This window comes from Carettochelys insculpta, chromosome 1 (assembly GCF_033958435.1).
Source record: "Carettochelys insculpta isolate YL-2023 chromosome 1, ASM3395843v1, whole genome shotgun sequence".
In the NCBI taxonomy this organism is placed as follows: Eukaryota; Metazoa; Chordata; order Testudines; family Carettochelyidae; genus Carettochelys; species Carettochelys insculpta.
In genome coordinates this window covers 60663152-60686285 of record NC_134137.1, presented here as the reverse complement: position 1 = coordinate 60686285, position 23134 = coordinate 60663152, and the positions used below count along the sequence as shown (strand labels likewise).

General features: G+C 42.2%; 1 protein-coding gene across 9 annotated transcripts in view; it reads left to right on the top strand.

Moving 5' to 3' along the window:
* Positions 1–23134, top strand: part of WDFY2 (WD repeat and FYVE domain containing 2) — a 149778-nt gene that overhangs the window by 11858 nt on the left and 114786 nt on the right. The window contains exons 1-2 of one of the 9 annotated variants that reach the window (XM_074987366.1): positions 4223–4307; positions 4924–5019. The exons of 6 other annotated variants lie outside the window; for them this stretch is intronic. In XM_074987366.1, the coding sequence (XP_074843467.1) occupies positions 5003–5019 (17 nt within the window). In that variant the 5' untranslated portion in view covers positions 4223–4307; positions 4924–5002. Of the gene's footprint in view, positions 1–4222; positions 4308–4923; positions 5020–17852; positions 17875–17906; positions 18092–23134 lie in introns of those variants that run through there. 2 more of the 9 variants (XM_074987392.1, XM_074987377.1) reach the window with 2 other exon arrangements.

Sequence of the window (23134 nt, the reverse complement as noted above, 5' to 3'; positions counted from 1 at the left end):
TGAATAACATTCACTGGCAGGGAGAATTAGTATAAATAATTTGTTTTCTGCCTTGTTTACAGTTTTGTTTAATGCTTGCTTATATTACGAAAAGTCTGGTCTGGGTTCATTGGTTGGGGATTCTACTATTGACTTAACTGAGAACCTGCTCAGATATGCCATTCTGAAACGACTTGCTTTTAAACTTCAGCCGTACAAGAATAAAAATTGGTTCTCACTGGCTTCTGTATCAAGACAGATTGCAGTCACAGGGAGTTTGGAACTGGCAGAGGCGAAAGTGTGCATGTGTTCAACGTTGGCTAAGTCTGCTTCTTGCAGTTCGATGAGATTTTTATCAGATGTATTTTGGTCATACACTGAGTTGTGTCTACACTGCCACTTTCAGAGCTAAAATGCTAGTCATTCAGAGGTGGGAAAAAACACCCCTCCCAGTTATAAAAAGTTTTAACACTGAAAAGCGCTGGTATATACACTGCTTTACCATCGAAAGCCATACGCCTGGTGGTGAAGCTAGCCATCATAGAATAGGATGATGATTCTGTCTTAGAATTGATATTAAAGAATATGGAAAAGTGACTGGTTTCTGGAGAGTTGTATGTACTTCAAAGTATTGAGAAGACTTGCTTCACCCATAGCCTACTAACATTTTCCCCATTAAACCTGTTTTTCATGCTGTACTACAGAGTCTCCTTCTGTCTTGCTCCTTGCAGAGATTGAAATTCTGCTCTTTCTCCATTGTATCAGATCTAAGGAAAGCAAAAGTTTAACCTGAGCAGTGATTTGAGAGAGAACAACAAACCTGCTCAAATGCAGCATTTTAAAAAAAAGTAATTCCTTTACAGATGCTAGTGATTGGGCTATAATGTGAAAATATTCTTCATACGAGAACTGCCTACACGAGACAATTAATTACAATGTGTAAGTAATTAAGGACCCTCACACATCCACCTCTTTCTCACTTTGCATGATAACTGTGCTGATTATTTTTCTTTAATATTGCCCGGCATAACCTGGCATCTCAATGATGTGGTATTACTGGGCACTACAGTATGAGAATCTCTACCAAGCCGTAAGGTTAGAAGGCTGCTGCATGTTAACACACTTTTTGTGTGATACAGTTAAAATGTAGCTTATCGACTTTTCTGGTTTTGCATAAGCTGAGAGGAGAAATGAGGGGGCTCTCCATAGCTTGTACAAAAATGAGTGCTCTGGTCATTTGCTGACTAATAATCATTTTAATCACAAGGGGAAATTATCACAGTAAGCAGTGCTCTTGCATAACATATGTGCATAATAGAAATTTTTAGTGAAAGAGCCTGTCAACAGCAGAGCTTAAGACAGAGTGTTCTAAATCTTTCATGTAATGTTGTAGGTAAATTGTAAAATGAATTCTTTTAGTTTTGGTGACAACACTTAAAAACAAAGCTGCCTTCCTTTAGGGATGTATTATATCTCTTGGAATTTGAGTGAGTTGAAAACTTTGAACATTTTAAATGCTCAGTCAGTAGCAACTGCCTCAAGCCTAGAATTATTTAGACCCAACTTAACATTTTTCAGCCTGCTTTATGCAGCGTTTTTTAAAAAATAGCTTATTTTCCTTTAAATTTTGTGGAGAAAAATTATTACCTTTTAAAATATAGATTGTGCCACAGAAACTTTGAGTTCAATTTGAAGCCAGTTCATCTAGAAGTTTCATGGTTACTTCCCTAACCTTCTATGGGCTATTACCTTCCCATGTTAATCTGTTTCTCCTAAATCAAGGATTCCCAACCTATGGGTCAGGACCCAAACATGGGTCACAGTTAGATTTGCTAAGGGTGGCCAGCTGCTGGGAGCTGCATGTGACTCTTAAAGGAGCCATTTGCAGCTCCCTAATGCTGCCACACCCAGCAGCTTTCTCTATCGGTATGGAAGCAATTATGCATTACAAAGACAGCTTCTCCACCGTTTGATATTCATAGTCATCCCAGGCAAGCTATTTAATAGACTCTTTCAGTAAGTAATTTTTGCTTCCCTACACCAGTTTTGCCTCCCCTTCTGTTCTATATACCTGATTTGTCAGTTTTCATTTTCTTGTTTGTATCTCTCCCCAGCCCCAGAGTGTGACCCTCCAGCTCCTTCAGCCTCTGAGGGTAGAGTTTTTAAGCTGGGGAGAGTGTGGGGGGAATGGTTTGGGGATGAGGGTCTTTCCCCCACTATAACTCAGATCAACTGTAATAATAAAATAATTATTAATAAAATAACAGTTTATTAATGTATTTTTCCCTTTTTCTGTGGAATAACTACTTTGAAAATATAACCATGACGGGGTGCTATTTTATATTCTTGCCTCAGGCTCAAAATTAGCTAGTTACATCACTGCTTGCGACACCCCCCCACCCCAAAAAAAATGTGAATTGCCTTGGGTCACCAAGTCTTCCTGCATTGTCAAAATAGGTCCCTGCCTGAAAAAGGTTGGGAACCACTTAAGTACAGTAAACTCTTTCATATCCGGCAGCCCCAGGACCAGGAGGTTGCCAGATATGCAAATATTCTTGTTAAAAGAGGCACAGGCACAGGCCAGTGCCCTTCCCAGTAACAAAGTTGAACTCCCTCCCCCCGCCCCCCGATTACCCCAATACACACAGACACCAGCTCCTGCTCAACCACTGCACCTACCTTGTTGGTGGGAACAGCATGGAGCCACTTGAAGATGGCAACAGGGAATTCGCCACGCGGGGAGCTGCTCTGGGTGGCAGACGTCAGGTGGGAGAGCAGAGGAGTCTGCTGGCTGCACACACAGGCAACACAGAGGGACACAGGGTGGACACTGAGTGGGCCAGCCCTGAAGGGCAGAAAATTGCCTTGTAATTCACGAACACCAGCCATGACGCCACTTCTTCGTGGTCCTTCCCTGAGTCCTTTGCCCAGAGCTTCAGTTGTGAGTTATGCCAGTTATTTGAGTGTGCCGGTTACTCTAATAACAGGTAAAAAAGAGTTTACTGCACCAAAGGTTGTCTTTCTCTTGCTGCAAACATGTGACCAGAGTTCTTAGTTATTAATCAATTCAAGGATATAACATGTTTAAAATTGTACATTGACTATTAATGGCATTTCTCTATGTATTTTAGTTGCCCTGTTGAGGTTTAGTGCATCCACAGGCTACGTGTAGTTTTTGCAAATGCCCACCAACTACAAAGTCATTTTAAAATGAAGGTGAAAGGACTGAACAATGAGATCTTTACTCCTCGATGTGTCTGTCACTAAATACAGACACAGTGGTATTATTTTCCTCTCACCTGTTGAGGCAAGTGGTGGCCAAGCAGCAGAGTGCCCACTGTCTTGTTTCCTCCTTGCTATCCAGTTCTGTAGGCTTCCCAATTTTCTGATACGATTCAAGACCATAGCCGGTACCGCTCATTAGGTATTAGTCTTGTCACCCCTCGTATCAATATTCAGGGAGAACTCCTCTGTCCATCCTGTTTGAGAGACTCTGCAAATGGGGGCAGGGGAAAATGCTTCCCTCATCTTTATACCCCTGGACCTGCTCTTGTGTTCAGTGAACCTATGTCATGTTTGTGTTCCTTGTCTCTGTTGAGTAAAATGTGACCATTAGATCAATGGTTCCCTTTAGACCAATAGAGATGGCTTGGAAAAGGCATTGTGCGAAGCAGCCGTGTGTTTTGCTGTCTATTGTTTTGCTTGGCTTTGACTTTGCATTGTCTTTGCATCATCTGGTGCAACATTAAACTGGTGTGCTTAGGATGGTTCTGCTCTGACAGGCTTTTTGAATGTACGATTTTTTGAATGCAAATAAATGGTAAGAAAACAAATAAGATTTTTATCTTGTTTAAATGTTGGAGAAATCCATTTCTTCCAGAAGGCTGAAATAGCTGAACGGGCAAGCATTCAAGGGACAGCAACACTTGTCATGTTTTTAAATATCAGCTTTTGTAGTTGTAGTAGTAGTTATTATTTTAACCTACAACCTATTTTAACCAGATATCTATAAGATATCTGGCTTTATAAATGTAGCCATCTGTAAGAGTGTGAGAGCAAGCCCAGGCAGGGCAGGGGTTAAACAGGGCCAATCAGCCCCACCCCCGTTCACTTGCAGCCAGTGTCAGGCCTGGAGGAGTATAAAGGGAGGGAAGCCAGATCCTGCCTCTTGGTTGGTCAGCCTCCAGTTGAGCTGGCTTCCCTCCCTTTGTACTCCTCCAGGCCTGACACTGGCTGCGGGTGAGCCAGGGTGGGGATGATTGGCCCTGTTTAACCCCTGCCCTGCCTGGCCTGGCTCTCACACTCTTACACCATCCCATTCTAAAATTGTATCCTTTTTGTTAACATTCATCATGACCGTGACATTGTGACAGAATTTGAGAATCTGCTATAAAGTATTCTGGGGAGGGATAGCTCAGTGGTTTGAACGTTGCCCTGTTAAACCCAGGGTTGTGAGTTCCTTGAGGGGGCCATTTAGGGATCTGGGAGACACAGATTAAAAAAACATAGATTAAAGAAAGAAATCTGCCAAGGATGGTAATAGGTCCTGCTCTGATTGCAGAGGACTGGATTCAATGACCTCTGAAGGTCCCTTCTAGCTCTTTGAGGTACATACAGTAAGTATGTATATTTCAAGTATAGAGAGAATTTTAAATAGGTTTCTATACAATGTCTTATCACAATACTGAAAATTGTCGTGTCGTGCTAACTCTTAGATCTCTCTGCGTTGTATTTTATGCAGGCTTAGTTCTATTAGATAAAATTATTTTAATAACTACGAAGTTTCATTGATACAGCACTTTTGATCTGAAACAATCCCAGTGCTCTCCAGCAATTTCGCAGGTTGCTAATGCTAAGCAAGGGCATCACTTTATCTACCGCAGAAGTGCAGCTATCTTTGGAATGAAATGCAGCAATTATTTGCACTTAACAACTTTAACAAAGTGACAGTTTAAGACAGGAAGTGAAGTTCACCAGGGGCCAATTAAAACTAGGAGCTGGGAGGACTGTGGAATGTCTGCCTATGACAGTGTTTTTAAGGTAAGGTATGAGTGGTTCGAACTATTTCAGAATGCTGTGGAGTAAACACATTGTAGGAACAAAGCATTCCTTTAGAAAGCTTTTACCGTAGAACTTCCTAAATACTGATGTAAAGAATTCGCATTTTGAAACTGATTTTCATGTCTTAATACTACTTTTTCTGGGAGGGGATTAAACAAAACCTGTATTTGAGCTTCACAATTTCTAGTTTGTTGATGTCCTTCACAATGAGATCCAGAGGGATTCTGACAAGCTGGAAATTTATGTGAACTTGCTGGCAGCCAGCCTGTCCTGGGAACAGCTTAACAGAGAGAAGCTGGGTAGCTGTACATTGTTCTGCATGTAACTGTAAACATCAGGCATTTTCATGATTTATTAATGTGGAAAGGAGCTGGAAGAAAAACAGAGTGGGGTGGAGTGGGGAGGGGAAAATGTGCATGAAAATGATTATTCTTGTCCATTTGTGGCCATTCCTGTATTCTTTTCTTGTGACGATGGAGGAAATGTCTAAGTGTAAGATATGCATAAAATTTCCAAGCGCCTAAGTGGTATTGAAAGTCAATGAGAGTTAGACACCTACATTATTTAGTCTCTTGAACAGGTTATCCTGTTCCTGCCTGATTGCCTTTGTCTTAAACATGCATACTATAAAAATCCTCTGTTTACTACATTACAGTCATCTTTTTGTAAAAGACCTCAGTTTCTTTGCCTTACTTTGAATGTATAATATGAAATGTTTTACCTGTGGCACTCCAACAGTTGATCCGGTATAGATAACTGCATGAAGGCTGGGGTACAGCCATGATGAGACCAAGCTTTGAAACTTCTTTGGTTTTGCACAGATATTACCTAGAGAAACACTTTCATTGGCTCCCTATCGTTGCTGAAGTGTTGTAGCAAACATACAGTTAAAGTCCAAGTTATTAGTTGAAAAAGCAAAATGGACAGTAAAATTACTTTTTTTCTTACAAACAATGTGCTCATGTATATCTTGGTGGGCACTTCAGAGTGCATATTGATATGCCTTGGCACCATATTCAGTTTCTTTATTTCTTGCTCCTACTTGTTTTGCATTGATGGTGAACATGAGAGCCCTCATGTGGCCAAACAAACAAAAAAACCTAGCAAATTGCATTTTAGCTGAAGTTTTTTTAGCTGAATGGATTCAGTGGAGGCACTGTTATTCATAAAACTTGCCTAAGCTAGATGAGAGGTGAGGTACTGTCTCTCACCAAGAGAAGCTGGTCCAATAAGAGAGAAACTTTGAGCCACCACAGGTCATCTTCAGGCCTGGAAAAGGAACTCGTAACAGCATAATGCAAAATGGGTAAACAGACTGTTAAAGTAGTTAGAGCACATTTTAAGGGGCCATTCAAGGTAGACAAGTATCAGAGGTGTAGCCAAGTTAATGTGTGTCTTCAAAAACAATAAGAAGGCCTGTGGCACCTTATAGACTAACAGATATTTTGGAGCACCAGCTTTCATGGACAGAGACCCACTTTGTCAGATGCATGGGTGGGGATGTTCTGGAGGAGGATCTAAATTTATAGGCTCGTGAAAAGGAGGGAGTCCCAATCAAGGGGAGGGCCAGAGTTGACAAGGTCAGCTCAGTCATGGAGGATGTGGCCCATTATCAGCAGCTAATGTGGAGGTGTGAACATCGAGAGGAGAAACTTCTTTTGTAATTGGCCAGCCACTCCCTGTCTCCTTTCAGTCCTTGGTTGATGGTGTCAAATTTGCAAATGAATTGCAGCTCTGCAGTTTCTCTTTGGAGTCGTTTTTTGTTGTTGTTGGACTGCTACTTTTAAATCTGTTACTCAGTGTCCAGGGAGACTGAAGTGTTCTCCCATAGGTTTTTATATGTGTAGCATTCCTGTTAGGTAGAGAACCCATTAACACTTCTGGGAGCATAAGATGAAAGGAACAAATTAATAGGTTTGATAATTGTAATTAACCATCAATACTGTGTCTCTATTCAGCCCATAATTTTTGATGCTTGTGGAAAGATTTACTGTTAATAAGGAAACTTGGAATCATTTTCTCTACCACTACCATTGTAGTTCATAAATCAAAGTGTGTGAGTTCAAATTCTGGAAATCTTAATTTTCATTTAAATTACCTACAAGGTCAGCATAAGTCTCCAGGTGAGTTTCTGTATACTTGTTTCCTGTACTGTGGGAGTGGAAGAAGTGACTGGAGGAGCAAGGGGAATGGATCTGTTCATTCCTTTGTTTCAAGTGTTGCTGTAACTATTACTGCCTATACCTACTGTTGAATTATCATGCAGCTGAACAAGCCTGCCTTAGCACCCTCGGTGCTTTACTAACTGGGATCTGCCAGTGATAAGTCCACACCCAAACCCAAGCACCAGCCTCTTGCCCCAGCCCATCCATGACCCAATTCCAGAGCTTACACCCCAGACAGAGCTTGTAACCCCACTACACCTCACCATCTAACCCAGTCCAGAGCCTCCTCCCATGTTCCTCTGCCCCATCCTAGAACGCTCCCTGTACCCTGAATCCCTCGTTCCTAGCCACACCCCAGAGCCTGCAACCCCAGTCCAGATCCCCACACTCCAAACACAGAGCCCATCCCTTCGCCTCCCACACCCTGGATCCCTCATTCCTGCCCTCAGGCCTACACTCCTACCTCTGCCTCAGCCCTGAGCCCCCAAACCCCCTGTCTCCAGTTCTATTGCATCACAGGCATCACCAATTTTCTTCAACTAAGCCTCCAGAAAAAAAGTTTGAAAACCACGGCACTAAAATTCCTTCTCTTTTGTCTCCTTTCTATTCTCTCCTCTCATTTTTTTTTTAATTCATTCTCCTTTTCCATGTATCAGAGGGGTAGCCGTGTTAGTCTGGATCTGTAACAGCAACGAAGGGTCCTGTGGCACCTTATAGACTAACAGAAAAGTTTTGAGTTTCTCCTTTTCCACGTTACTCAGCTGTTCCTCCATTCCGTCTTTCCTCTCCTGCACCATATTGAAATTCCTACAGAGACAGGCGGATCCCGCAGAGTAGACATGCATCCTTGCTAAAATAGATAGTGCTATTAGGTATAGATCTCCAACAGTGAATTCATACAAGGCAGTGATGAAGAATGAAAGTCTTTAGGACAGGAACTTAGTCATTGTGAACTAGCCTGTGTATCTGTGGTATTATAATACCTAAATTAGCAAAATCTACTGGTGTCTGACAAATGTTGCCATCAGGAGATTTAAAAATACTGCTGCCTGCTTATTGTGTTTCCTAGCACAGTTTGGGATTTTTTTGTTCGTGGTGGTTTTGTTTGTTTGTTTGTTTGTTTTTCCATTTCACAACTCACTCCATTCTATCCATTCATAGTCATAATCTGTTGTTACTGAATTGGTCTCTTTTCTCCTCAACTTTATTAAAAGAACACGGGTATTTTGAATGATGAAGATCAGTGTTCCTGCTAATCTTTTCCATCCGTGTGTAGAATACATTTTGGTGGGCACTGAGGCATGTGTGAATATGTACCACTAGTAGAAACAAACTTAGCTGTCTGGGCTCCGCTAATGAGCTGGACAGCATTTGAATCTCACTTGAGTGAGAGGCTTACAGGTAACACTGAGGAAGTCACGCTGGTCATGGATAGTTTGTGTATGCAGTTTAGGCAGATGAGCTGGCTGAAACGATCAGAGCAGTGGATGGCATGAAACGAAACAGAAATGTCTTCATTCCTGCTGAATGAGATGGCAGGGAATGGATTGAAGGAGGTTGCACTTTAGTTGCCTCATCACTTTGAAGTGATGTTTCTGAAACTGTCGGTTCCTGATGGTTGAGGAAGGGGTCCAGAAGTGAGTCAGAGCAACCTAATTAATTGGGAATATGCACAATTACTGCAAATGCAAGCTGCTGCAAGCAAAAATAGACTTGTATTGTATAATCACTACAAGCAAACTGTGCTCTGAATATAGCCGTTTGGGTGGTTTTTTCTTCAGCCTGAATTATTATTCTTATATCTTAGGTAAGTGGTGATACCTAACAGAGCTATTTTTTCAGGGGTCTGGGCAGTGGTGGGAGTTGAAGTCAAATAAAGATTGTTAGTAACTGAGTGCTGGATCCAAAGCATGGGAAGAGAAGTAGCCTGGGTGAGGCATATGAGAGCTCGGGGTGCCCAGGGAGGAATGCTGCCATTCGAAGTGGTGAAGGGTGCTGCTGTGGCAACCAAAGAAACTTGCAAATTGTGGGTTCTACCACAGCGGCCCACTATGGTGGTGCTTGATACGTTAATAGCTCATATCTAAAAGGTAAGAACTCTTAGTCAACCAAGTGGGATTGAAATTTCCCAGTGTACGCTACTTTCTAATTTAAAAAAAATACAGTAATCTGAGGAAAGTGGGTCTTGCTCATTATGTAATAAATTAAGGTACAGGACTGCTTGTAATTTGTGAAGCTTCAGACTAAGGTGGCTACCCATCTGAGACTTGTCCTTTGGGATACAGTTCTAGCCCCATATATCATGCACTTCATACCTGTCCATACAAGTGTTCTTTTTCCTCTTCAAAACGTTCCAGAGAGCTCCTGCCCCCTTAGAAAATATGAAGTGCTTGTGGCAAAACCAAACAAACTGAGAAATAGGAGGATTTGGTCTGTGCTTTAAAAACTAGATTGACTGTGTTGCTCAGGGTGATGGAAAAATGCTGCACCTTGACCACAGTAATTAGGTTGACCTAACTCCAGGTGTAAATAAAGCTGAAGGAAGAACATTTCATTTGACTGATCCATCGCCTCTCAGAAAGGTGGATTGATATTGACTGACAGAAAAAGCATCTATACTACAGTACTTTACCGGCATGTTTGGTCTGATTCGTTTGTTTGTTCGTTCCTTCAGGTGTTGCATGAGTTAAGGGTACATTTTTCCCTACTGTGGGTATGCCTGTGAGGAGCCATTTGCGGAATGGTTGGGTCAGTATGTTCCCAGGCGCCACAGCTGGCTCACATTTGTTTACTGCAGTAGCAATCGTGAAGTTTCCTGTGTAGAGACTGAAATAAACCATTTGCTCACTTTAACATTTAGGATCAGAACTCTTCAGTATCCTTTTTTTTTTTCCCCCCACTTGTCAAGTGCAGCTCTTGTTACCTTTAGTAACAAACGTGCTGCGCTCAGTCAGTCTGCTTTAATGAGTACAGTTTTGATAAGTCTGTCGTGTGGGTATACCCATCAACATATTTCACATTCACTTGTACAGCTAGATGTAATTCACTCATTAGTAGCTCTTAGAGCTGGAAAAGATTTATTGAATTCTAGTCTTTCTCCCTGGAGTGCTTCAGTAAATGTTTTTTTATGCCTAAAGCTTTAGTACAGAAGAATGTAAAAAAAGCAAATAATGCATGAAGTTACGTTAGAAGAAGCTGATCTTTCTGGTCTTGTGGGAAGCTCATCTCTTAGCCCTGGGTAATTGGACAGCCTTTTCTATAGTGACTTAACTGTCACTGGGGGGAGGGTGATCTGTTTGTCTCTTTGCTCACTTCCCCCTTCTCCCCTCCCACCCCAACAAAAATTGTGTAAGAAGCAACCTTGTAATTTATGGCTCCAGTGCCACAAGCCATGCAGACTTCCATTGAGTATTTCGCAAGGGATTCATTCAAGAGCCAGCTGAAACATAAAGAACTGCCCTTATTCCCTCATGACAAGCCTCCCTTCCCCCATTTCATCTCGTCCCATTCCCCAGCAGATGCTTTGAGCTGATTTCATGCACAAGGAATTACGACAGTGCTACCTAACTGTACTCTACATTGAATTAGTGTTTAAAATCTGCTGCCAGCTGAGCTCAGCATTTCAATTACAATCTGCCTCTAGTATCAGCTGCCATCCTCTGGTTTCAGCAGACTGTGAAGCAGCAAGATGGCTGCACAGCTAGAAGTCTTGTTTTGGTTTTTTTTCTCCCTCTCATTCAATCACCACCCAGCAATAGAGTAGTGTAGGAAGGTTGGAAGCACTCTGTCAGATAACATGGTCATTAATGTTGCAGAATGCATCATTCCCGCTGTACACAATCCATTGTAAACAGAAGGTCTCAGATCTGACAGAGATCCTTCAAGTGGCTCCTTAGGTTATCTTGTGTTCTCAGTTTATGTAATAAAATGACAGAAGCCATGCCATCTTGGTTTGTCTCTTTAATTTGGAGACATTAAGATGCCATGTAGGGAGAATTGCCTCTTTGGCTACATCTACACTGTGTGGTTTTTTTTTTATAATACTTTTTTCGACATCCAGAGGTTGAAAAATCACGTTCACATAGCCACAGCATTGCAAAAGGAGCTTTCATATAAACCGATAATCACTGTGCTTTGTTCACTCACATTCATTTCTCAGCCTTGAAGGAGGGGGTTGATGAAAGTCGTTTGCAGAGCTGGAGGTACTATTTCGAGGGAAAAGCCATCTTACCCTCTTGATTTTTCATGCATGGCAGTGTGAATGCTTTGCTTTTTTTTGGGGGGCGGGGAAGGGAAGGTTTTTTCCCCCCAACGCTGCCATCCCACTTACCCCCCACAAGTGTAGACAAGCTCTTTGTTAAGCAATAAGAGGTATAGCAGCAACCTGACTATTGTTATGGTTTTTTATATTGTTTACACATCAGCCAATGTACAGCTTAAAGAGTTGTACAGTGGAAAAAGTGCTCGGCATCTTTGCTAATGCAACAATGCAGCAGTTCAAGCCATCTGTGTGGTGCAAGGCATAAAACAGAATTCGTCAAATACTAAGAACCTATACAAATTCCGCCAGGCATGTACTGTGATACTCATTCATCAGCTTTAGATATTCTTTTTATCTATTATTTCAAAGAGTCTAAATTAACCTGTTTGTTTCCTAAACTAACCAGGCCACCCCTTAACCAAGCTGGATTGTGGTCTCTTGGGATACTGATACCAACTAGCTCTATACTAGTAAAAACTACTTTGATTAGTTTAAAATAGTCAAGCAAAAACAGAAAAATTAACAATTGGTTTTTAAAGTGTGTCAACTGCCTTTAGTGGCTATATCTGAAATATGAAAACTAAAAATAAGTAGCTAGAGTTAAACAAGGAAAAAAGATTGTTAGGATAACTGTCTTCAAGATGTTAAATGTGGATTGAAGACTAGTTTAAGATGCTACAAGAGGCTGTCACTAAGATTGCTTGGTAAATTGAGCACAAGCAAACAGTTTGGGGTTTTTTTGTAATACGTCTAAATGCATGCAGGTAGGTCATACTTACAGGGAAGCTCTATCCAGGGAAGCAGTGATCCTAGAAAAGACTGTTCAGGTGATTATCCATCACAGACATGCAACAGTGATCAATGTGAGGCTGTGGCAAAAGGATAAACGGGATCTATTGGATGTATAAACAGGAAAGTGTTGAGTGAAAGTAAAGAGATTATTTTATCTCTGCATTTGGTCCTGGTGCAATTGCTGCTGGAATAGCGTCCAGTTCTGCAGTCCATAATTTAAAAAGATGCTGATAAATTAGAGAAGACTCTGAGAAGGGCCAAGGTGATGATGACAGGATTAGAGAACATTCTTTATTGTGATAAACTCAGAGCTTAATCTATTTAGTTCAACAAAGAGAAGGTTAAGTGGTGACCTGATTATGCCAGTAAGTACTTAAATACAGTAAACTATTTCCTATCCAGAATTTTATTATCCAGAACTCTCAAATAACTGGAATTCTAACCATAAGTAAATTTTAGTTATGTTTTCCATAAGTACAGGATAATGAAATTAAATAGAAATAAATACAGTAAACCCCCAAGATACACGCAACGAAGTGGCGCGTGTCTCGGCTTTACACGACTTCAACCCTAACAGGAGTGGTTTCCTGCTCCTGTCAGGGGTGGCAGCTGTTCCGGTAAGTGACAGTGGCAAGAGTTAGGCTACCATCCCTGACAGGAGTCCCAGGAGTGGCGGGGAGCTGGAAACAAGGAGGCAGCCTGGCTACCGGCTCCCCTGCACTTGCAGAGCCAGGAAACTGACCAGGGCAGCTTTTTCAGGCACAAGGCGCTGGCAACAGACCGAGCTTTTACTGGCAGAGGCAAGTCTACACAGCCTGTTTACTGCTTGCCAGCAGCTAGATGTCACGCAGCTTTGCTAATTTGCCCCAGGATTATGCTAATGAGTAGTCTCGCAACTACAAATGGCTGCTCATTAGCATAAACTGCCAGCACAACAGGTCCATGTAGACCTAGCATATAAGTTTACAGTATGCAATACTACTGTTGTTGGCAAATGAAGTACTTTGCATACATTTCTGTTAGTTTCTTAATATCTAATTTTGTTTTTCTTTAGTGTTATGCATTGCTAGGTATACCTCTCTGTTATCCAGAGTGTTTGAATATCCAGCAACTTCCCGGTCGTGGGGCTGCCAGATATGAAAGTGTTTACTGTATTTATTCCCTGTATATAATAGACTCTTCAGTCTAGCTGAGAAAGGTACAATATGATCCCGTGGCTGGAAATTGAAGTTAGACAAATTCAAACTGGAAATAACGCAAGAGTAATTAACCAAGCAATGACTGACCATTTAAATGAGAGATGGGCAACCAAGACTAGTGAGTGGGCAGCAGGAGTGGCTCTCCTTCATCTCAGTGGGCCCCATGCCAGTGATCTGCAGCCTGTGGGTTGTATGTGGCCCACTGAGTTTCCACCTACAGCCTGCAGGCCCCTCTCTCTAACCCTCTTCCCCCATGCCTCTTGCACACTGGGGCACTGGAGCCCTACACTTCCTACTCGTCTCCCTTCCTGAGTCTGACGAGCCAGATCCAGCTTGCAGGGGAGGAAGAGGCTGTGCTCTCTGCTTCTGAAAAGTAGAAGACTCTTTGGGCTTGTCTACACTACCACCTTCCTTCAAAGGAAGGATGGTAATTAGGGTGTTGAGAGTTTACTAATGAAGTGCTGCCGGGCATAGGCAGCACTTCATTAAGCAAATTCCACCCCCATCACAACTTCAAAGTTTTAAACTTCGAAGTACCGGCACACGTCTAGCCACGGCTCACCTGCTGGTACTTCAAAGTGCCGGGGCAACTTTGAAGTCCCCTTACTCCTCAAATTGCGAGTAGCGTTTCTAATTAATTCATTTTTATATAGAGTGAAGTATGCATAAATGAAGTTTTAAAAACAAGTTCAATGGGCCATAATGTCTGTGAAGAAACTGTTAAATTTAGAAGATTCATGAGTCTTTCTTCAGAACAAACTGACCCAATACACTAATTGAGTCTCCTAAGCCAATGTTTCTCAACCTTTTTTATGAAGTACCTCTTTCAAAAAAATAAAGTATCCCCAGACTTCTCTCATGTACCCCCAAGGGTGCTCATACTACCAGTTGAGAACCATGGTCCTAAGGTCTTGAAACAAGTGCCATTCAGTCTTTCCAGATTACTGTGCCGTTTTCAGGAGTCAGTTTTGTTTTGTTTTGCATACCGCCAAATTACAGCTCACTTAATAACTATTTACAAAAACATGCAAAAATACCACAGAAGACTACTGCTGAAAACTTGCTGACTTTCTACCATCTTATTATCAAATAAATGAATTGGAGTAGAAATATTATACTTACATTTCAGCATAAGGCATATGAAGCAGTAGAAACAAGTCATTTTCTGAATGAAGTGACTGTTAATTTTTTCATGTAGCCTGTTGTAAAACTAGGCCAATATTGAGATGAACTGATGTACCCCCTGAAAGACCTTGGTGTACCCAGAAGGGTACTTATACCACCCGTTGAGAAACACTGCCCTATACCATGGGCTGTGCAGTATTTTTGGCTTGCAAACAACTGATGGACTAGACTTTCATAGTGCATTTCCATTGAGTTAGCGGTTATGTAGCCAGCCTGCATGATTAATTACTAAAGAAACTTCTTTAGATAAAGTTACTCAGATAATTTGAATTGGGAAAGGAGGAGAAAGAGTTTGGACTAAGTGATCACTCTGCTTTGTGAGCTTAACTGAAAAAGGGGTTTTAAAACTTCTAGGGCACAAAATGCTATTGTTTCCTCTTTTGTCCTATGTATTCTTAAAGGTTCAATGCTTCTAGCGTATGTCAGTACAGACCAGATTACTACCTCCCATTTGTCGGATCCTGGAAATTGTAACAGAGAATCTGTCAGACTGTTGATTGTGGCAGTATGACTAGCACAGGTGCAACTTCAGTCTCCAAATAAATACATCTGACAGTAACTGGCATTTATCTTTCCATCGTAAAATATTAACCTCTGTCTGACAAGTCTTTTCATTACATAAGAACAGACATATTGGGAGAGACCAAAGGTCCATTTAGCCCAGTATTGTGTCTTCTCACACTGGACAATGCCAGCTGCCCCAGAGGGAATGAGCAGAAAGGGAATCATCTAATGATCCATCTCTTGTAACCCATTCCCAGCTTCCAACAGAGCCTAGGACACCATCCTTGACTATCCTGGCTAATAGCCGTTAATGGACCTATCCTCCATGAATTTATCTACTTCTTCTTGAATGCTTATTAATATAAGAAGAACTAGATAAATGCTTATTAATAGATGTAGTTCTTCTAGATAATAATAATAATAAGCAAAACAAGAATATATGGGATGACTTGCATACCTAAGCATTGGTTCTGACCAGGAGACAAGACTCCTATTTCTAGACCTAAAGCAGTCTAAGCACATCACATGAGTGACTTGGCTGATCTTTGTGGTGACACTATCTCTAGAGGATGTTCTCTCTGAGAAATAAACAGGGCAGCTGCACATTATGTCACAGAGTATAAAATTGTGTACATCTTGATACCATTCCCGCCCCTTCGCTGTGCAGTATCAGAAGTGCTCAAGTGCATTCAGTTCTCTGCCATTGTCTTTTTCTTTCAAATGAACAACATAATTTGCTTGCAAAAGTTTACATGATTGTAACATTTTTGTTGTGTGGTTCTTCTTAAATTTAAAAACAAAAAGTGTAATTGGCCCATACTATCTTTTGGATCAGATACAGCCTTAGAGCACAAGTGTGAGATCTAGATATTAAACCATTACTCATAAAACCCTGCAAAGTGGTAGCCACTAAAAGTTTCAGTTGCTGAAGTATTCACATGACTGCTGTTTTGTTTTATTCACAGCATGTTACCTTTGCTATTACATGTGCTAAACACATCCCAAAACAGGAAGACACGGGTTAGTTTTACCAGCAAATGGGGGAAGTAAAAGCTTTTAAGTGGCTGCCTCCAAATATACCCTAAATTTATATCTCAAACTTTTATAACAATAATAATAATAATAATTAATAAGCAAAGCCCCACAATAGTTTCGGTGAGGCTTCTGTATTTATATTCCTTATCACAGTTCTGGGGAACAGGAAGATGAGGACACAGACAGAGTTGTTTTGTAACATACTCTATTCTCTATTGGAGAGATTGGAGTACAGTCCAAATCACAACAATTTCTGGTTCTGTGTCTAAGCAACAAGTGTATCAGACATCTGTTCAAAATACAAGTTCTCTGTTTGTTGTTGTGGTCATCCCAGAAAATCTAGTGTTGTTTTGTGTACCCAAAAAAATAATGAGAGAAAGTGAAAATGAGATTGCTCTATGTCACTGGTAGGCAATGTGTTTTTCAGAGGGGCCACTCCATGAATTTTGGTACTGGTCTCAGCCTGACTGAGCCTCCAAAAAGGGTGGGACCTTGGGCAGAATGGGTGGGGCTGGCAGTTTCTCAGAAGCAAAGAGAGTGTGTGATTGTGAAGGAGAAACACTTTGTGTGTGAGGAAAAATCAAGCAGTCCTGTAGCGTTTTAAAGACTAACAATTTTATTTATTAGGTAATGAGCTTTTGTGGGTAATACCCACTATTAGATTTGGATCAAAAATAAGATTTCAGGGCTTATCTGGGGAAGGGAAGTAGGAGAAGATGGGAAGAAGAAAAGCGGGGAGTCACTGTCTTTAATAGGACCTGTACGAGAAGTAAATTAAGTGAGATGGGTGCTATTCCTGTGAATATCAACAGTGGCGAAATTGCCCTTGTAATAAATAAGATAATTGAGAACTCTGTTAAGCCCCAGGTTAAATGTGTCAAACTTGCAAATGAATTCCAATTCAGATGTCTCCCTTTGTAATCTTGCAGTAAAATCCTTTTGTAGGACAGTGGCAATGTTAAGATCCATTATTGAGTGTCCTGGGAGGTTGAAGTGTTCCGCTGTAGGTTTCTGTGTATTGCAGTTCCTGATGTCTGATTTATATCCATTCATCCTTTGGCACAGAGACTGTCCGGTATGTCCAATGTACATGGCAGAGGGCATTGTCGCAAATGATGACACATATCACAATAGTGGATGTGCACGTGTATGAGCCCCGATGGTGTGGCTCATGTGGTTAGGTCCAATGACAGTGTCTCTTGTATAGATATGTGGACAGAGCAGGCAACCGGGTTTGTTGCAGTGTTAGGTTCCCAGGTTATTGTTTGTGTGGCTGCTAAGTGAGTATTTTCTTGAGGACGGGTGGCTGTCGGTAGGGAAGAATAGGCCTGTCGCCCAAGCCTTGTGAGAGAGAGGGAGCATGTTCCAGTATAAGTTGTAGATTGTCAATAATGTGCTGGAGGGGTTTAAGCTGAAGACTGTAGGTGATGACAAGTGTTGTTCTGCTATTTTTCTTCATTTGGCCTATCATGAAGTAGCTGGCTTCTGGGTATTCACCTGGCCCTGTCAATCTGTTGTATGCTTCAGTGTATATGTGACAGTGCCTATGTGTGTGTAGCACAGGCTGGGTGTGTGAGACTGTGTGTGTGTACCAGCTGCTGCTGGGTAAGTTGCTGAGCGAAGCCGCCCTCTCTCTTTAAGGGAAATTTGTCCTGCTCTGTTGTCTCCCCTCCCCACTGCTCTGCACTCCTGGGTGAGTCACTTACGATCCCTGCTTCAGCCTGTCTCCCTCTCCCCAGTCCCTGCTCTGCAGAGATGGGGTACAGAGGCAGGGCAACATCCTGACTTTAGCACTGTCCTCTCCCCTACACCACTCCACATCTGCACAGCTAGCAGGAGAATACTAGGAGCAGCTGGGCCGCAGACAGAACAAGTTTGGGGGAGGGACAGCTGTGCACATGCTGCTCTCTGTAAGTATGCACATCAGCTGGGCGAGCCAGAGAGTAATGCTTGGGGGCTGGATCCTCTGGGTGTGATTCTGCCCTCCCGTCCTATGCAGTTGCAAAACTGAGATAGCTGCTGTTTTGGGAGGTTTGCAGTTTGTCTGAGCTGTTGGGTAACATGCAACTTGTGGGTCAAATCACAGTGTTTTGGCCACTTTTACTTGGATGATTGTTTTAAAAGCCATTTCTTTTCTAGGAAAGATTTATTACTTAAAAATAGGAATGTCTTTTTTGTTTTTTAAATCAACACAAGGAACAGTTCTATTGCTCTAGATTTCTGCTGCCAAGTCTGGCCCTGAAACTTCACAGTTCTGGATACCGAAACTTTTCCAAGTCTTGTCTGGCTGCTGTGCAATCTGCACTAACGTTTTAGTGTACAGCAGCATAAATTGGATGGGAAAATATCTTACACAGCAAGACTTGAGTTAGTGTTGTGTAAGCTGAATGTGAACTTGCAGTTGCTTCAAAAATAGAACGTGGGCATACTGAAATGATAGAACAGCATGTTGCTTTTTCAGTGTCTGTCTGCTTGGTGAATGAATGTTCTCTTTTATATCTAGAATATTTGTATTAGTAAATAAAATAATATTTGAATTTAATGTTGAAATACTTCATATAATTTAACTAAAAACTAGAATTCTCTGGTTTCTCCTTAAAAACTCTCTAGTGTCAATAAAACATAAACCTTCAGCCCTCCCACCAGCCCATGCTCAATTTAAGATAGATTAAACAGAATAAAAATGAAGGAACTAGCAAATTTCATACTGTGCAAACACTATTAACCCCCTTAACCTTAGTCTGTGTAATTGGCCCAATTTGGGTTACATTCCCTTTTGCTGGTTCTTGTGCTGGTCTGTGACTTCAGAGGGACTTTTTGGCTGTAAAGCAAAGCAAAGTGTTATGTGTGGCAGAATTGGAGGGTCTTGGTTAAGAGCCTTAGGGCAGAGACCATATAATCCACTAAACAGGTTTTTGGTACATGAATTGCCAGCTTTGCTATTAAATTTTCTGTTGAATACGTTTAATAAAACACATTTACACAAGAGTTTCCATTTTCATCAGGTTGGGGTTTCTGGGCCACTGGACGGCACAACGAAAGACAAAGGATGGTACCAGTGTCCATAAATGACTGACAGGCAGTCTCAAGCCTTTTATAGGGTTGTAGGCCTGATTTGCTGCCAGTTGGATCTGCAAGATACGTTGCAGGAGAAGCAGTCATATTGTACAAAGGACACTTGTTGAATGCAACAGTCAAGTTTTCTGAGGCAAAGACAGTCTCCTGTGCAAACTGTTTCTGGAAAGTGTTATTTGAACCACCTTAAAGACTAACAGATTTATTTGGACATAAACCCTTGTGGGCAGGTCCTGTCCATCTGAAGTCCCTACCATGCATAAACTGATAATATTAGTGACAGCTGTGCTTGAAGAGGTACATTGGCCAGAAAAAGGCAGGGGAAACTGTTGCTATTTGCATCAACCTCCATTCTGAAATAGACTCTTTAGAACCGAAGCCAGTCTGACGTCGTGCATACCACCACAGAAGACCACTTATAGTACTGATCCAGGTTATGCTAGAGCCGTATAACAATGCTGTATCAAAAGGCTTTTTTCTCCCCACGTATCACCTCAGTTCAGTTTCCCTTCTTGTCTCTTCTACTCTTTGTTCACAATGCAGGAGGCTCTCCCTAGACATTACCTGGCAGCCTGCAGAGGCTGTGTGATTTTGAGTTGTGTTAATGCGAGTTAAGCACAACTCCAAATCCTGCTTCCTCTGGTTCTGGCTCAAAAGCCCCCCACCCCCAGCCATACGCAGCCCCGGTTCAAACGCCTGGTGGCCCAGCTCACCAATCGCACGCACACGTCTGGCTCTGGCTCACCACCCCTACCCCCTGCGGCCTGGCTTACCACCCCTGCATGTGGCTCTAGCTCAACCCCTGCCCCTGCCCCTCTTCACCCCCTCCCTACCCCAATTCCAATACCCCCTGTGGCCCGGCCCACCACCCCTGCGCGTGACTCTGGCTCAAGCTCCCCTGTCCCAGTTTGAGCCCCCTGTGTATGGGTCTGGCTCAGCTCTACCCCCTCGCCCCCCTACAGCCCTAACCCACCCCAGGCTTAACCCCCCTCCCCACAGCCCCAACCCACCACCAGGCTTAACTGTCCCCAACTTGCCCCCCAACCCCAGGACTTACCTTTCAAAAGGAGTTCCAGGTGCTCCTGCTGCTTCCTGGCTGCAGAACGTGCGTTCCACCAGGGAAAAAAAGCTGCCCCTGAGTTAGGTGAAACTCAAGTTATGTGAGGGTGCGCGGCAATGCAGCCCTCGTGTAACTCAAGGGACTACTGTAAGCTGACATTATTCCCGAAGTCTCAGAGGGATAACCGTGTTAGTCTGTGTCCACAAAAATAACGAGGACCCCTGTGGCACCTTGAAGGCTAACAGATTTATTTGGACATAAGCCCTTGTGGGCAAAAGCCTAACAGGAAAATCATTAGAGCACTGTATGTGCACCTCAGGGAAGGAAGGAGAAAAGTTGTTAACATCATGCCATAGATTGGCCTTTCCCCATACAATTAAAAGGTGATGCCTCTGAGTCCATGATTGATTGAATGTCCCGTGTTTCTTCTCTGATGCTAAATTTATTCTCAGTGTTACATGTGCTGGGGAGAGCTGATCAGAAAATGTGGATGTCAGGCAGAGACTCTGGTACAGCACAAAATTACCAGAGTGGTTGGGTCATCACCAAGAAGATGATCATGGTGATGAGATCACATTTGATGACATTTTTGCTCGTCTGGATGTCGGAAGCTAGCAAACAGTGGGGGTTCTACCTTATTAGCTGGAAATACCAGTGTATGTATTCTCTCAAACCATCTTTGTCAAATTCTACATGAACACTCCTAGGCCTTGACAACACTAGGAATTTACTCCAAATACAGACATCAGTGGCCAGTCACCCAGTTAGCTGCACCAATTCAAACTCCTGTAGACAAGTGGAGCCTCTAAGTCATAACCAGCATGAAGTTAGCTTACCTTCAATGCAAACAGGAATTAGCTGCATTAGTGCAACTCTTGGCTTGTTTTACCTCTAACACAGTGTTCCCACTACTTTATGTTTGTATGCAGAATGAATTCTGCTATGTGTACCAACATAGAAGTGATGTGACAAGCTTGTTAATCTCCCCTCATATGGACAGAAATTCAGTGCCTCGAATCATTTTTTATTAGAACTGCGCACTGTTCAAGTTAATGGTGGCCAGTAAAAGCTCTACTATCCAGCACCGCTGGGGAGCTCGGGTGCTAGATAATCAAATGTGCCAAATATTGGAGTGGGGATGCTGGCCCCACAGCCACTGGCCGAGCAGCCAGCTCCCAGCCCCACTGTTACTGCTGCTAGCCAGAGATTTAGCCCCACAGATGCCGGCCTTGGTCCTGGCTGAGCAGCTGCCTCTTAGCCCCACTGCTGCTGCCTGGGAGATCTGGCCCCACAGATGTCGGTCTCAGCCAAACCCTTCCCAGCCCTGCGGATGCTGGCCCTGGCCCCTGCAGAGCAGCTGGCTTCCGCAGCTGTGCCACTATAACATCACTAGCTTGTCATCAGGCACTCTTTATGCTGATCCAGAGCACTGCCCATCGTGCAAGGAGTGAGTAGGTGCACAGGTTGCAGATTTGGTTTCTGCTAGCATGAGGGGGAAAATGATGAGAATAAGGGCTGACTGGCTAAATCTGATGGATTTGGCCATTGTTGAAAATACTCTAGCTAATATTACAAGCATCCAAACCTAAGGAAAATGTAACCCTGGCACAAAGTTTACCTCACTAGCCTGAAAAAACAAACAAACAAAAAATAACCTTGATGATTTTACCTGACTGTCCCCATGAAACATACCTATTCTAGGGCCTTGTCTACACTGGGGATTCCAGCCACCAAGTCTAGTTACACCACAGCAGTAAGGAGTTGGCTGGGAGTTGGCTCTGGTTTCTCTTAAGGCTAAATTTTACCGCTTATACAGACTTGTGTACATGTGCATAATCTGGTTTATATGTGCTCCAGACTGAACCCCTCTGTTGCTGAAGACTTGGAGTGGGGCTGGTCCAGTGCAGCCTGGGGTGGGAGGGGGGCAGGCAAACTCTCTTGGTCATGACCACTCAGATCCCAAGGGTGCCAGACCAGGGAGGTCCAACCTGTAGAGAATGAATGATATATGGTGGTGGTTTTCCTGGGCAGTATAAATCCATTACTTAATGAATGAGTTATCAGCTTTGTGTAAAGTATGGGCCTTCATATAGGAATTTATTTTTATAATGGTTTAACTTGTTTGTTTAGGCTGATAACTTTACAAAAAGGACAAGTCTACAAGACACCAAGAATATATTTCAGAACATATTATATGAAAACTGGCATAGTAGGTTTTAAAAATAGAATAGGTCTCATGAGTCAAGGAAATGCACTTTGACTTTCCTGTACACTGATGCATTGGCATTTTATTCTCAAAAAGGACTGCTTATGAACAAAAACATGTTTTTCTCCAGTGGGATCAAATGATAGTGAGTTTCCTTAGGAAGAGGATGCTTCCCTAGCCAAGATTCAAAGAGCACCCTGCCACTCCTGTGTACATCTGTGCTTGCTGAATTGAATTTTCTGATTTCTAGAAGTTATTGATCACACTGAAATTTGGTGGCAAGTGACCCAAAAGGAAAAAAAAGAGCTAATGGAAAATTTGATTTAGGGGACTTGTTGATTTTTTACAAATGTATAGTTCACACCTCAATAAAATAAGTTACACTTCAAAAGACTGTTGTTTTCTAATTATGTCTACTCACTTTTTTGCTTTTATGGAAAAATACTCATTTTTAAAATGAATATTATTTAAAGAATTATGAATTACAAAGACATTGTATTATACATGGAAGTGTCTTCATATACATCAATGTGGAATTTACTTATGTGCAATAAAATGAAAAATATTCAACCAGGGGCCCATAATCGGTTTGCAATTCAGTAAGCACAAAAT